The sequence below is a fragment of the Copadichromis virginalis genome, linkage group LG5, assembly GCF_057382275.1.
Source record: "Copadichromis virginalis isolate Kocher_CV1m ecotype Utaka linkage group LG5, C_Virginalis_male_GT1.1, whole genome shotgun sequence".
Taxonomy (NCBI): domain Eukaryota; kingdom Metazoa; phylum Chordata; class Actinopteri; order Cichliformes; family Cichlidae; genus Copadichromis; species Copadichromis virginalis.
Window position 1 is genome coordinate 42,277,585 of NC_140622.1, and position 14,137 is coordinate 42,291,721.

At 40.1% G+C, this 14,137-nt stretch overlaps 2 protein-coding genes across 6 annotated transcripts; one reads left to right on the forward strand and one right to left on the reverse strand.

The window, feature by feature from the left end:
- Positions 1-521: 521 nt before the first annotated feature.
- Positions 522-6,748, reverse strand: LOC146710445 (uncharacterized). The gene is made up of 5 exons (XM_085458006.1): positions 6,733-6,748; positions 6,368-6,474; positions 5,297-5,410; positions 3,935-5,164; positions 522-617 (listed from the first exon to the last, which is right to left on the reverse strand). Exons 1-5 carry the CDS (start codon positions 6,746-6,748, stop codon positions 522-524), a joined length of 1,563 nt encoding a protein of 520 aa, XP_085314132.1.
- Positions 5,913-11,604, forward strand: LOC146710446 (uncharacterized). Of its 5 annotated transcripts, none has more exons than XM_085457895.1 (9): positions 5,913-6,837; positions 7,280-7,368; positions 7,727-7,845; positions 7,948-8,364; positions 8,449-8,674; positions 8,854-9,003; positions 9,697-9,914; positions 10,003-10,347; positions 10,911-11,604. In XM_085457895.1, exons 2-9 carry the CDS (start codon positions 7,329-7,331, stop codon positions 11,220-11,222), a joined length of 1,827 nt encoding a protein of 608 aa, XP_085314021.1. In that variant the 5' UTR covers positions 5,913-6,837; positions 7,280-7,328; the 3' UTR covers positions 11,223-11,604. The 5 variants fall into 5 exon arrangements, with proteins under 5 accessions (XP_085314021.1, XP_085314018.1, XP_085314022.1 ...); XM_085457893.1 differs by lacking the exon at positions 5,913-6,837 and adding an exon at positions 7,074-7,130; XM_085457894.1 differs by lacking the exon at positions 5,913-6,837 and adding an exon at positions 7,085-7,130 and having other exon boundaries at positions 7,263-7,368.
- The last annotated feature ends 2,533 nt before the right edge of the window (positions 11,605-14,137 follow it).

Genomic DNA, 14,137 nt, shown 5'->3' on the forward strand with positions numbered 1-14,137 from the left:
GGTAAAAGCAGAGGAGGGGGGCTATGTGTTTACGTGCATAACGAGTGGTGTTGTAACAGCAGGATCATTCACACACACTGTTCTCCTGATTTGGAGGTTCTGGCAGTCTCGTGCAGACCTTTTTACATCCCGAGGGAGTTTACAGTAGTTATTGTGATAGCTGTTTATATACCGCCGGATGCTAACGTTAGCACGGCTCTCAGCCTCTTGCTCAACACCATAAACAAACAACAGCTTGCCCACCCCGATGGGGTTTTTATTGTCGCCGGCGACTTTAACAAAGCGTGCCTAAAGACTGTGCTTCCTAAATTTGTCCAGTTTGTGGACTTTGCTACGAGAGGAGAACACACTTTGGACCATGTCTATTCAAACATCAGGCATGCTTTCAGAGCGACACCCCTCCCCCACCTGGCTGGATCTGACCACCTCTGCATGTCCCTCACCCCCACCTACACCCCCCTGCTGAGAAAAACAAAGCCCCAGACAAAGACAATAAAAACCTGGCCTGAAGGAGCCCTTTCTCAACTGCAGGACTGCTTCTCAACAACTGTATGGGATTTATTCTCCAGCCACAACCTCCAGGAGTACACGGACACTGTACTCTCGTACATCAGGAACTGTGTTGACAATGTCACCGTCAATAAAAGGGTCAGGGTGTTTCCAAATCAAAAACCCTGGATGAATAGCGAAGTGCAATCCCTCCTAAAAAGCCGCAACACTGCCTTCAAGTCAGGGGACAGGGCTGCGTATAGGGCGGCCAGGGCAGACCTGAGTAGAGGCATCAGGAAAGCTAAGGCTGCCTATAGGAGGAGGATTGAAGATCACTTTGCTGACAACGACCCCAGAAAAATGTGGCAGGGGATCAATCACATTACCAACTACAGAAGCAATAACCAGGCGACATCTAGGACTGATGCCTCACTGGCTGAGGATCTAAACCGTTTCTTCGCCCGCTTTGAGACGACCAAGCCCTCAGCTGCCACACCACTTCCACCCGCCCCCAGCACTGGCACACTAACACTCAGGGAGCACCAAGTGAGGTGTGTTCTAAGGTCAGTGAATCCCAGGAAGGCGGCAGGTCCTGATGGAATACATGGAAAGGTTCTCAGAGCATGTGCTGACGAACTGACCGGAGTCTTCACTAAAATCTTCAACCTTTCCTTGTCATCAAACACCGTCCCGCCCTGCCTCAAAACCTCCACCATCATCCCCATCGCCAAGAAGACAGCTGTGGCCAGCCCAAATGACTACAGGCCTGTTGCACTTACGCCTGTAGTGATGAAGTGCTTTGAGAGACTGGTCTGTCAGCACATCAGGGCCGGTCTGCCTCCCACTCTGGACCCCCACCAATTTGCCTACTGGACAAATCGTTCCACCGAGGTCGCTATCACCATAGCGCTCCACACTGCGCTGAGTCACCTGGAGCACCGAGGAAGCTATGTGAGAATGCTCTTTCTGGACTTCAGCTCAGCATTCAATCATATCATCCCGGAGATCCTGGTCCAGAAACTGTCTCACCTGGGACTCTCCACCCCCATCTGCCTCTGGATCAAGGACTTCCTGACAAATAGACCACAGTCTGTCAGACTCGGCCCCCACCGGTCCAGCACCATCACACTCAGCACCGGGTCTCCACAAGGATGTGTTTTGAGTCCCCTCCTGTTTACGCTCTACACATCCGACTGCTCCCCTACCCATCTCTCAAACACCATCATAAAGTTCGCGGATGACACCACAGTGGTTGGACTCATCTCAAGGGGGGATGAGTCGGACTACAGAGATGAGGTCAACAGACTGACTGAGTGGTGTTCAGTTAACAACCTCCAACTGAACACCACGAAAACTAGTTCCCACCCATGTAATTGAGCATTGCATGGCACATCCAACATACTGTTTTACTTTAGTCCATGACTCGCTTACCTTCAGGGTCATACGTCACATGGAAACCAAAATAATTCCAAACACCAGATCTGAATGAAAGTGGGGAACGTCCATGTTGTAAGGAGAGCTTAACTTCTGTCTCACTAGCTTGCCCTGCGCTCTTCCTTCTGACGATGCTGTCTGTGTTGAGCGCTCAGAGAATCTGCGTTCGACTACTCCGCCTAGGCTGCACTGTCGACCCTAGGCGGAGCAGTCGAACGCAGATCCACTGAGCGCTCAACACAGACAGCATCGTCAGAGGGAAAGTTGATAAAATAAATTACAAATTTTGTATTGTTCGATACATATGCGTACCGAACCGAAAGCACTGTATCGAACGGTTCAATATCGATACGAATATCGTTGCACCCCTAATATATATATAGAAAGTGTGTACATTATTGTACTTTATTGAGCCCCTTGGGGAAATTGCTCTCTGCATTTAACCCATTCACTATATATATATATATATATATATATATGTATATATATATATGTATATATATATATATATATATATATATATGTATATATATATATATATATATATATATATATATGTCCATAGGTCCCTCATCCTATTCATGTACACTGCAAATTATCTGGTGCTTGCCATGATTTAAAATCTTATTTTTAGACAGGCCAGATTATTTGCCTTGTTTTAAAAAAGATTTACTTGTTTCTAAGTCTGGATTTTAGATAATAAACTTAAATCGAGAATAACCATATAATTGTGTCTATATTAGTACAGAAATCCAGAAATGGGAAGAATAACTCTTAAAATAGCCTACATTAGGTCTCTCACCAGATGTCTCTCAAAATATCACTTGTTTCAAGATAGAGTGACAAACTCAATTTGCTTGATTTAGGAAATTCACACAAGGCATCTGTTGAAAATATTATTTATTCAAAATCATGTCTGACTTCAAAGTTGTACATATAAGGGAAAAAAATTAACCACAATTTATGATACAAATCACATTTCAAAGACAGCTGTTTGTCCCAGCATGCCAGCATTATGTGGTACAACATTGACATTGGTTTAGGGAACATTTAATGACTGTCAACTTATATCATCACAAACTACACTAAGCCAATACTTGGTGCAACCCTAATCTTAAGGGTGATTTCTATGGGAAATAATATCAGAAAGACTGTATTTGATTGGAACAAACACACTGTCCCTAAAACTAATAGAAAAGTATGAAGTATAATCAATGAGCTCATGGGCTAATTCTGTAGCTTGAGCAACAATGGGCACAGTTACTTCATATGCCAATAAGTCTTCATTTAAATTCAAAGTTTCATAGCGTTGGTACTCAAAAGCAATAAAAGATGAGTCAATCAAAAAGATATCCTTTATCAGTCCAAACACAGGGAAAGTGCCATCCACATCTGCAATAATCATGGACTTCCCAGCAATGTATTTATTGCCATTTAGAACATACCATTTCACTGAGACAACAGACTGCATGACATCTATTCCAAAAAATTCTTTAATTTTTTTCCTAACATATTCATTATTTTTAACAGCTGATACTGGCCCGGATTCCTTTTCTTTCGCAAAAATAGGATGTTCAGTGCCTATTTCATTTTGACAACACTCAAGAAATTGATTGTGGTTTGCTAGGGATTTACAAACATTTTTAAAATTTAACTTAGAAGCCCACTGTTTAAAATAGGAGTGCTTTGCCTCAAAGCGCATGCACATACTCCTTATTAAAGGTCCAAGGGATAAGATTTGACTGGGAAGATGCAACATATAATGTTGCTTAGGTATTATATTGGCTTCGGGAAAAAGTTGCTTGAACTGATACAGGTGTTCTTCAATCATATTTCTCAGTTGCAATACAGTTTGTAAAGAAATAATGGGAGCAAGAACTATTTGAACTATCATAATTAACTTTCTAATAAATACAACATACTCACTCTCCACACCATACAAAAGAAAAAGTAATATTTTTAAAAGAATTAGCATCTGTCCACAAGACTGTTTCAATTTGTTGTTGTTAGCCGCTAAAGTGCCAAAGCTAATAGGACATGGTTTATCCCGTATTTCAAGAGGTGAGTAAGGAAAATTTTGAATGTCTGAATTAAACTTGTCTAATTCCAATTGTCCTGAGAGAATTAGGTGTTTTAATACAAATTTAACTTCCATTGATGCAACACCTTCAAAAATAACATGCATTATGTCCTGTGGAGTTTGTTTGATCAGGTCAAATGCAGGAACATCAACTAGTCTGCTTCTTCTATTAATTCCATAAGTAGTTTTGAGGGACGCTTTCAATAAATCTGTGCTTGCTTTATCTATTTCAAAACACTGCCTGATATGTTTCTCCAGAGTTCTTTGAACAAACTTCTTCTCCTCAAAAACACTTTGCATATCATCAAAGTTGCATTCACAGTGTCTACATTTGCTATAAGCAAAACCAATCCGTTCTTTAAAGCCAGCAATCTCATGCTGGGCTAGCGTGTCTCCGCAAATGGCTATAACAGCACCAAACAATTCAATTTCACCATTTGACATTTCAATCCTTACACCATTGTAAAGCAGTGATAGATCTTGAAGTATTCTTTTCAGTACAACATCAATACCCCACTGAGAAATGTCACTTGCTTTAGCAATAGCAAGAAGTCGTATTGCAGCTAACTTTGACCTAAATTTTGGATCAATATTTCCTAAAGTATAATAAAACATGACCAATTTGTTTGCAGAAGCATGGGACCCTAAGGGGTTACATATTTCAATTTCATCTGTGTACAGTATTAATTGCAATGCATTTGGCCTCTGAGAAAACAAGGGGTGAGATGTAAAGAGGGACCCGTCTCTAAAATCATAGAAGAATCCCTCTCTGCTTCTTTGTGGTGCAGTGTTCAACATGGTAAAGATTCTCTCATTAGTCATTAACTGCTTTAGACTTTCAATTAATGGTACATAGTAAAAACTTTTGTTCCTTAAGGACATGACCCTTGAAAGACCTTGCTTTACCCAACATATCTTCTGGGATACTACTACTTCCTCAGTGTTGACTGGACAGAACATTTCCCCTATGGCTCTACACTGTCCATATGCAATGGTGGAGAAAGGATCCATGAATTTATCAAATGTAGCCAAAGCCTCATCTTGAAGCTGAGTGGTTCCCTCGGCATTATCTTCAAACACTGTCTTCATTCTTTCCTTGAGCGTATCCAAAAGAACAGCCTGATACTGTTGCACTCCTGAGATGATATGTTTGACCGTTCTCTGTGAAAACATTTGAAACAAAAGTAACTTATTCTGCATTTATATTAAAAAAAAAATTCTGAATTCCATTATGAACAAGTAAGACATTGATTGCCTTATGTAATGTATTGATCCATTAAGACTATAACATACCTGTGATAAGTGGCACTGTTCTTGAACACTGATAGCAAAAGCTGCAGCAGATCTGGTAATATCGTGTCTGGTAAAGGATGTTTTAGCAACAGCTTCTTCCTTTAGAGCAGAAAAACAAAGTTAGTCCAAACTCCTGGCCAATTATAGAAATTCTTACATAACAGGTATAATCAGTTACACCTAATGATTGGTCCATTAAAAAACAAAGTGCATGACAGTGACTAGTGTTACAGTTGTGAATATTCAATATAATATAAGATAATATAATATTCATTCTTTGGAATAAAGAAAAAAGAAATGGAAAAATAATCAAAGACAAAGAAACAATAAAAAAGGGGTTGTCCATTGTTTTGATGAGGCTAGGGATTGGATTCATGAGAATGAGATTTTATCTTTTTAAATAATGAATTTTTGTTCGCACTTAGATATTAGTTTCTTTACATGTTTGTTGTATTTATTAAATTATTTATGTATTTTTAAATCACGTAATTTAGATTTGCACTTAGAATTTATGTTAGTATTAGTATATGGATATATTTTATTGTATGCATTTATTAATTTATTTAATTTTCAAAAAAATCATTCTTATCCATGTTTTGGCAGTATTTCTGGCCAACAGATTTTTTTACAGTGCTTCCAAATACTCTGTGTCTTACCTGAAACTGTAATTCCTACGAGATACCCAAATTGCTGTCACATTGAACGATTTAAACGCGCTGAGAGTGTCTTTGATGCAAACTTCACCAGGAGACATGCCAGCCGCAGAGTGTGTGCCTTCTCCGGCTGCAGCATAGCCTGTACTATCTACACTGAACTGCTATTCTGTTTATTTGTTTTTCATTTCATCCTGCAGGATGAAATTGTGATTTAAAATCCAACCATGGTGGAAATCGCTTGTAACAGTTTGAAGAACAATATCTAGCGGTATAATATCGCGAGATCTCGTTAAATTTCTCTTGATTAAAAATGGAGAAAATGATTAAAAGTAATATAGGACCAAATACGAGGAGTTAGACATAGCTAAATTTGTCATCAGAAGCCACACTACATTTTATTTAGTTTAACACTTACCGTGATCGGGCTGTCAACAACCTGAGGCTCCTGCACTTCAGGCCAAGATCCACCAGTTGATATTTCCACGGTGCTGGTTGTTGTTGCAGTACTACAGTTGGCAAAGACTGAAACACCAAAATTTTCCGATCCTAAAGAGTGGGATGTTGGGGGGATCCTCCATCCTCTTGGTGGGCTTCCATTCGTCAAATACAGAGGGTGCGTCCGTTTAATGTGGCGAAAGAATGAGTTAAAAACTCTGAAATCTTGTTCACAGCCATCTATTCCACAGTAAACCCAAAAATCCTGCCTTCGACCATGAGCTGCATTTATGTGGCTAAGGAGCACCTTCAGAGTTAAAGAAACAAAGATAAAACAGATCATACATCTCCAGAGCGCCATGGTGAACTGTTTTCGCGCAGTAGCAATGCAGCTTTACTTTACCGCTCTCCACTGAAGGCCACAGATGAGAGTGTGGGACCATGGGAAAGGTAGGCAATTTTAAAAATATATGCATCCTTAATTATCCAATTTTTCAGGTTTAAATTACATCAGTTATATTTATTTTTAGGCAATAAGTGTTTAAGACTGAATTTATATTTTTATTTTCTTTTTTTTTACTTAAAAAAAATTAAATATAAATAATTTTCTGCAAGCGCATTCTCAGTTCCTGTCGTGACGTTACTTTCACGCGGGACAAACTCTTTTCCCCTGCTTTGTTAACCATCAGGACCGTTAGGAAGATCAAAATTATTTATCTAAACAAAGTGAACAGTAATTTAAGGTTGGTAACATTAAGTTGATTTGAAAAATACTATGGTACAACGGTGTTATTAAGATAAAGTCGTGTTTTGTGAGGGCTGCTAGTTAGCAATCTAGCTAATGTGTTAACTTTAGCTAAATGATCTTATTTAAGCTGTAGGATATTTCCAGGTACTGTGAGTGGAGGCTTTGGAACAAACTAGAGAACTGCTGTCACGGCATGGACAAGTTTGATGATGCCATACTGTCTGTGTTGCAGGGTAAGTCTTATTTTTCAGTTATTTTGGTACGTTAGCTAAGCAGCCTTAGCATCTGTTAGCATCATTTCTGAAACTTGGAGCTAGGATTGTACTCTACTCTGAACTTTATCCACATTATAGCCTTGAGCTGTCTTTGCCAAAATAGACTTGGAACATCATTCTTGAAGACAGCCAAAAATAGTTTTATTGCATTCCCAAATATTTGATAAACTGTTTTAAGTTTGACATTTTATCCTGTTAATATTACTTATTGCTAAAATACATTTATTGACAAAAAAAATGACCTCAATATGTAATAAGCCACGCCCAGGAAAAGAGAAATAAATATCACTTTTGAAGTTGTTTTTCTCTTTTACAGCTGCGAATATTGATGAGGAAACTTTGAGAAGCTTTACCCGGGATGACCTAAAGGATCTTTTTCCGGGCCATGAAAATTTCTTCCGTAGAAAGAAGATTTGGGATTTTATCAGCCAAAAGGTAAATACACATTATACCACTAAGAAGATGATTACTGTCCATATTGTCTAGCATTAATTTGCCTAATTGTGTATTTTTGTTTATATCCCACAACTGTTATAGTTTAAGAGTACTGACCAAGATGCCAACACTTTCCATCGAAGCGAGAGTAACCCCTTAGGCTTTGATGTGTCACAATGTCAGCCTCAAACTTCCACTCCCATTTCCTACACTGCTGACAAAAAAATGAAAATGCCAGACCCACCAGAGTATGTGGTGTATACAGATTCAGAGTTGGACATGGTGCGCAGTCAGTACTTTGCATTGCTCCACAGTGGAAAGGAAAAGGACTGTAGGATGTCGAAGGAGCTATGTTGCAGACTTGTAAGGAACACCGTCACCAGCATGGTTGCAATCCTCCGTGCTAGTCCCATGGGGAAAGAAGTAACATACCCCTCCAAACTCGAAATGAGAGCAATGTCGCAGAAGATTGTCGACTATTACCCCATGTTACGTGATGCTGACACACACATGCCATACGTAAGTCATTCTTTACTCACTACAATATCTAAAATTGAGCGAGATAAAAAAAAGAATGTACAAATATATATTATTTTACCACAGCTGACCATCTACACCAAACTGTACAAACGACTCCAAAATATGAAGTCTCCAAGGAAGAGGCAGGGCTCCATGCCACAACGAGGCAGGCCCAGGAAGACTCTTTTCAGCTCAGATGACACAGACAACGGGACTGAAGGTGACCTAAGTGGTGAAGCAAGTGGTTCAAGTGACTATACCATACTTCTTGAGAGCAATGATGACCTCAGTGAGGATAACTCAAATGCAGGTGTGTACTTTGGTCTGCTGTACTAATGACTTTTGGACATCTAAAACTTCAAAGAGACCACCTGCCCTCAGTTTTCTGTTCAGAGTGCATCACAAGATTTATACAGTGTTGAGTATTTTCCTTAACTTTCTAGCTATTCCCTGTTATTACATTCTGTTCATCTTCTGTTTTTTCCTCAGAGAAAGAATCCCAATTGCCGCTACCCTCCACTGTACCAACTACGTCAAACAATACTACCCTGGCTTTACCACTATTATCCAAGTCAGCCTCATGCTCTGCACCCAGGGCTGATATAGGTCCTTCAACTGCACCTCCAGATGATGTTGTTGGTAAGTCCACCATCACCCTTATCTACCTCTGTCTGACTGTGGTTCCTCTTACAGCTCTTTCCAAAATATGGTTGCAGCAATGAACCCCGTTCTAAGTGTTTATTCCATAAATCATAGTGGTTTGGAATTAACTCGATTTGGTGTGTAAAATCAACATATGATAGATCCCTCATTCCAGTTTGCCAGTTAGCCATAGTAAGTATTTTACCACTTTGTGTTGTAATGGGTGTTACTCAGTGCTGATTATTTACACATGTAAATCCTCATGCTGGTCACATCTATCATGCCTTATCACAGTGTTTCTGTCATAGATCAAATTACCTAAAATATTTTTATCCATCAGCTCATAATCACTGTTCACACTGATGTGAACGATATACACAGTAAACAACCTTTACCTTATTTTCACCACAGTTTTATTCACGGGCATCTTAAACTGTCGTTTTAATATTTGATTCTGTTCAAACTAACAATTAACATAAATCCATGATCATTATAAGAAAAGGACACAAAGGGAAATGATCAGGACATATAGGGTCAGTTCATTACTCAAACATATTTAACCTAAACATTAATTCTCAGAAATATTATACTTAAAAACAACCATGCAACTAGAAATGACTGATTAGAAAAATCTGAATTTTGTGAAGTCTAGTTACACCATGTCTTACAATTGCTCTTTGCTTTCCCTAGCAGACCATGACAGCCTGAAGATGCAGGCAAGACATTACAAAACCTTGAGCAACATGTACAGGAAACCCAATGCAAAACCCAACCAAAGTGACGTTGCTCAAATTTTGGACCTGGAGTTTGAGGCCAGACGAACTTTTATTGACGCAGATATTACAAGGGAAGAAGACAGGCCCAGAAAAATATTTGAAGCATACCCGTGCTTCAAAGACATACAAAATGTAAGTTCAACTACCTTCAGTTAAATTCCTTGCTTTCTCTGGATAGGTTTAGTTAGTTCTTGACTAACTGAGCACAACTTTGTCATAGGCGATGGATGAACTGCGTCGCATCATTGGTGGCTCCAACTGCAAATACATAGATCAAATGAAGGGTCGATGGGCAGAGTTTTGTTCGAAAGTGCAGTTCTATGGCATTTGGAAGAAGGTCCTGAAACCTCCTCTCCCCTTGGATGTACATGGAGGTAAGTGGCCTTTTCATACATTAAATCCACACATCAGATATGTTCGGATTGCTTTGTTGAGATACTTTTCTCTGTTCACAGTGGATTTTACTGTCACTCTCTTCAATGCACTTCCATCTCTTTTTCCTTCAAAAACTACACCACCAAAGCGGCTGGGAAGTGCCAGTGAGGCTCTCCTTCATATCCTCAAGGTGAGAACAGCTGCAATACCAGCCACTGTAACTTGTACTCCATTTACTTGTATTGTTATTATTAATATTATTATTTTGCTTTTCCTGCTTAATAAGAGTAGGTCGAAGTTCAATTCAGCAGGGATTAAATTACTCCTTATTCAGGATTTCTTAATTGTTATTCAAAACCTACTCCAGAGAGGCAGCACAGAGCAAAAGCACATTGCAGTTAGGATACAAGTAGAAGCAGTAAAATGATATATTTAAAAAGGCCTTCAAAAACTAGAATATGTAACAAAGTTAAAAGAAATTGTTTTAAAAAACAAATGAGAAAAAAAGCACAAATAGACATGATAAAAATGCTGCAAATTAGAGAAAATTCATGCTCAGAATTAATACATTTCCAAAATTTCATATTTATGTAAGTCAGATATTTTACATTTATTTCTTCTATTCCAACAGTAAATCAGTTGGAGCATTCTAAACTCTTGATATTGCTATTTGTGTCTTAAGCTGTTTGGATGCACAGCAACCCTTTCATTTAAAATCTTGAAGAATTTGTCCTTTTTTTGTGCTTCTTCTAGCCAGGTGAAGATGCAATGCTATACCTGGAGAAGCGGCCTCTCTCCTCCCCAGTGCTGCTTTTTGATGGAACAACCAGCATTGTTGCTGTAGGAAACATACCAGTGACCACTCTCCCCTTGGAGGATTTCTGGGAAGGAATGTTGGTGTTGATGGCATATTACTACACCTTGCACTTAACATACCCAAAATGTGTTGCAACGGTCCTCTCTGTCATACAAACTGAGGTAATCACTGATGCCATCCATGATCAAGATGCCACTAGTGCATATAAGAAAGCAATAGCTGAGTGGAAGTCGTTCTTTGAAAAATAGGTGAATACCAAGCAGGATTTTATCAGGTCATTTGCAGTTTGTTTAGTTTTGTAGTACGTTTGTACAACTTTGTTCCTAATTTGCCTAGCAATGTCCTGAGAAACGGCTTTACTTAAGATGCTTTACAAATGAAAGTTGTTGTTTTTTTTTCTTAGTGACACTTTACCTGAGGCATGTAAAGTTTTAAGTCAGTAATGCCATTATTTATAACATTGTGAGACTATGTGACTGTCACAAAAGTTTAAGGCCAAAACTGTAATTTTTTTTCTGTGTTTAGGCCTTTTAAAGGGTTGATTTAGACTTTTAGGGATTGTGCAGCAGCCCTATTTTGTTTAAAAAAAAGGATTTTGTTCTCATGAGAGAAATAAATGTTGGCATATCACTCTTGTCCTGGTTGTGATTTCAGTAGAAGCCAAGGAGTAGGAAAAAGGTCTGTTTTAAGGTTTTTTTGCCTGGATTTAATATTGATTCGGCTCTATTTTAAGATAAGCCAACCTGAATCAAGAAACAAATTAATCATATTTCACTAATATTGAGTAGTTTTTCATAGTATTAGAACTATTTTTCTCGTTGCAGTGCATTCATTTGCTGCAAGTAAGAATTCAAAACATAAAAAAAGACTGTAATTTAGCATATTTAACTAATATTTGGGACTTGATATCAAGTAATTTTATCTTAAATTGAGCTCTTTAAAGCTTATTTTAACCCTCTTCAATTCTCAAATGTGTTCTTTTATTTCTGGATTAAAAAATCTTATTTCAAGATTTCTTATTAAGTAAAATAAACTTGCTGCATGGACAGATAATTTCACTTGTTTTCAGTGCTTTTTGTATCAAATGTAGTATTTTTTTCCTAAATATAGACTAGCCATTTTTGCAGTGTAGCCCCTTCCGCCAGGGTTACTTGCCATCTTCCCAATACATTGGGAAGATGGCCCCAACTGACCGAGTGCTCAGTGAATACCTCAGGCAGCAGAAACCCAAGAAAGAGGAGGGAGACGAGGAACCATCATGGAAGGACAGGCCCCTGCACGGTATGTACCACCGGCAGATAGAGGAGGTGGCTGATATCCAGAAATCCTACCAGTGGCTGGACAAAGCTGGACTGAAAGACAGCACAGAAGCACTAATCATGGCAGCACAAGAACAAGCTCTGAGCACAAGATCCATAGAGGCTGGGGTCTATCACACCAGGCAAGACCCCAGGTGCAGGCTGTGTAAAGATGCCCCAGAGACAATCCAGCACATAACAGCAGGGTGCAAGATGCTAGCAGGCAAGGCATACATGGAACGCCATAACCAAGTGGCCGGCATAGTGTACAGGAACATCTGTGCCGAGTATAACCTGGAAGTCCCGAGGTCAAAATGGGAGATGCCCCCAAGGGTGGTGGAGAATGACCGAGCTAAGATCCTGTGGGACTTCCAGATACAGACGGACAAAATGGTGGTGGCTAACCAACCGGACATAGTGGTGGTAGACAAACAGAAGAAGACGGCCGTAGTGATCGATGTAGCGGTTCCGAATGACAGCAATATCAGGAAGAAGGAACACGAGAAGCTGGAGAAATACCAAGGGCTCAGAGAAGAGCTCGAGAGGATGTGGAGGGTGAAGGTAACGGTGGTCCCCGTGGTAATCGGAGCACTAGGTGCGGTGACTCCCAAGCTAGGCGAGTGGCTCCAGCAGATCCCGGGAACAACATCGGAGATCTCTGTCCAGAAGAGCGCAGTCCTGGGAACAGCTAAGATACTGCGCAGGACCCTCAAGCTCCCAGGCCTCTGGTAGAGGACCCGAGCTTGAAGGATAAACCGCCCGCAGGGGCGTGCTGGGTGTTTTTTATGTTCTTCCTCTACACCCCCCCCCCCCCCTCCCCAATTTTTGCACATGTCGAGGAGCGTGTCAGGCTACATTTCACTGTGTGTTATACTTGTATAACTATGCATGTGACAAATAAAGAACCTTGAACCTTGAACCTCAAGACGGCGGACAATTCGCCACGCTTTTAGGGTGTTGATTGTTACAGGATTTGTACAAAGGGCCTTAATTCCGTTAAAATCATTACAAAATAATAGATCGCTCAGTTTGCATTGTGACAGAGCTGTCTCAATATCCAACCAGATTGAGGTTTTACCCCTAACCCAGTCGCTCACAAATCTTAAATGGGCAGAAAGCTGATACAATCTAATATTAGGTAGATCCAAGCCGCCCCTGGAGCTTGGCAGATGCAACACTGCCATCTTGAGCCTGGGTCTGCGCTTGTTCCAGATGAAAGAGGTAAACCAACCATTTATGTCCTTCAGTACTCTCTTAGAGAACAAGACGGGGATCATTTGGATAGGATACAATAGCCTGGGCAGCACATTCATTTTGATCAGGGCAATGCGTCCTAGCCAGGAGACAGGAAGTGACGCCCACCGCTCTAGGTCCTGTTTGAGTTTGCCAAATAAGGGTGTGAAGTTGGCTTTGTACAATTGGTCGAGAGACGGGGTAATAAAGATCCCCAAATACACAAATCCATTAGGAGACCATTTAAAAGGAAAAGAAGGAACAGTAGCCGGCATTGTGAAAAGAGTACCGAGAGGCATGGCCTCTGACTTAGCCAAATTGATTCTATAGCCAGAGAAACGGCTAAACCTGTCAATCACCTCAATGAGACTGGGTACGGATGTTACAGGGTAAGTCAAAAGAATCAAGATGTCGTCCGCGTATAAGGTTATTTTATGACACAGCTGTCCAATCTCTAAACTACGTATTGTGGGCGTCGCCCTTATGGCCTCAGCAAGAGGCTCTATGGCCAGAGCGAATAGAAGGGGCGATAAGGGGCAGCCCTGCATAACTCCCCTATGAGTGTTGAAGTAATCAGACCTAAGTCCATTAGTCAGGACTGCTGCCTGTGGATTATTGTAGATAACTTTGAC

Coding starts and splice junctions, on each gene's coding strand:
- LOC146710445 (XM_085458006.1), bottom strand. Junction 5,411..6,367: donor TTGTTGACAGCCCGATCACG/GTAAGTGTTAAA, acceptor GACTAACTTTGT/TTTTCTGCTCTAAAGGAAGA. Junction 5,165..5,296: donor AACAGTGCCACTTATCACAG/GTATGTTATAGT, acceptor ATGTTTTCACAG/AGAACGGTCAAACATATCAT.
- LOC146710446 (XM_085457895.1), top strand. CDS start 7,329: ATGGACAAGTTTGATGATGCCATACTGTCTGTGTTGCAGG. Junction 7,846..7,947: donor GGGATTTTATCAGCCAAAAG/GTAAATACACAT, acceptor CAACTGTTATAG/TTTAAGAGTACTGACCAAGA. Junction 10,348..10,910: donor CTCTCCTTCATATCCTCAAG/GTGAGAACAGCT, acceptor TGCTTCTTCTAG/CCAGGTGAAGATGCAATGCT.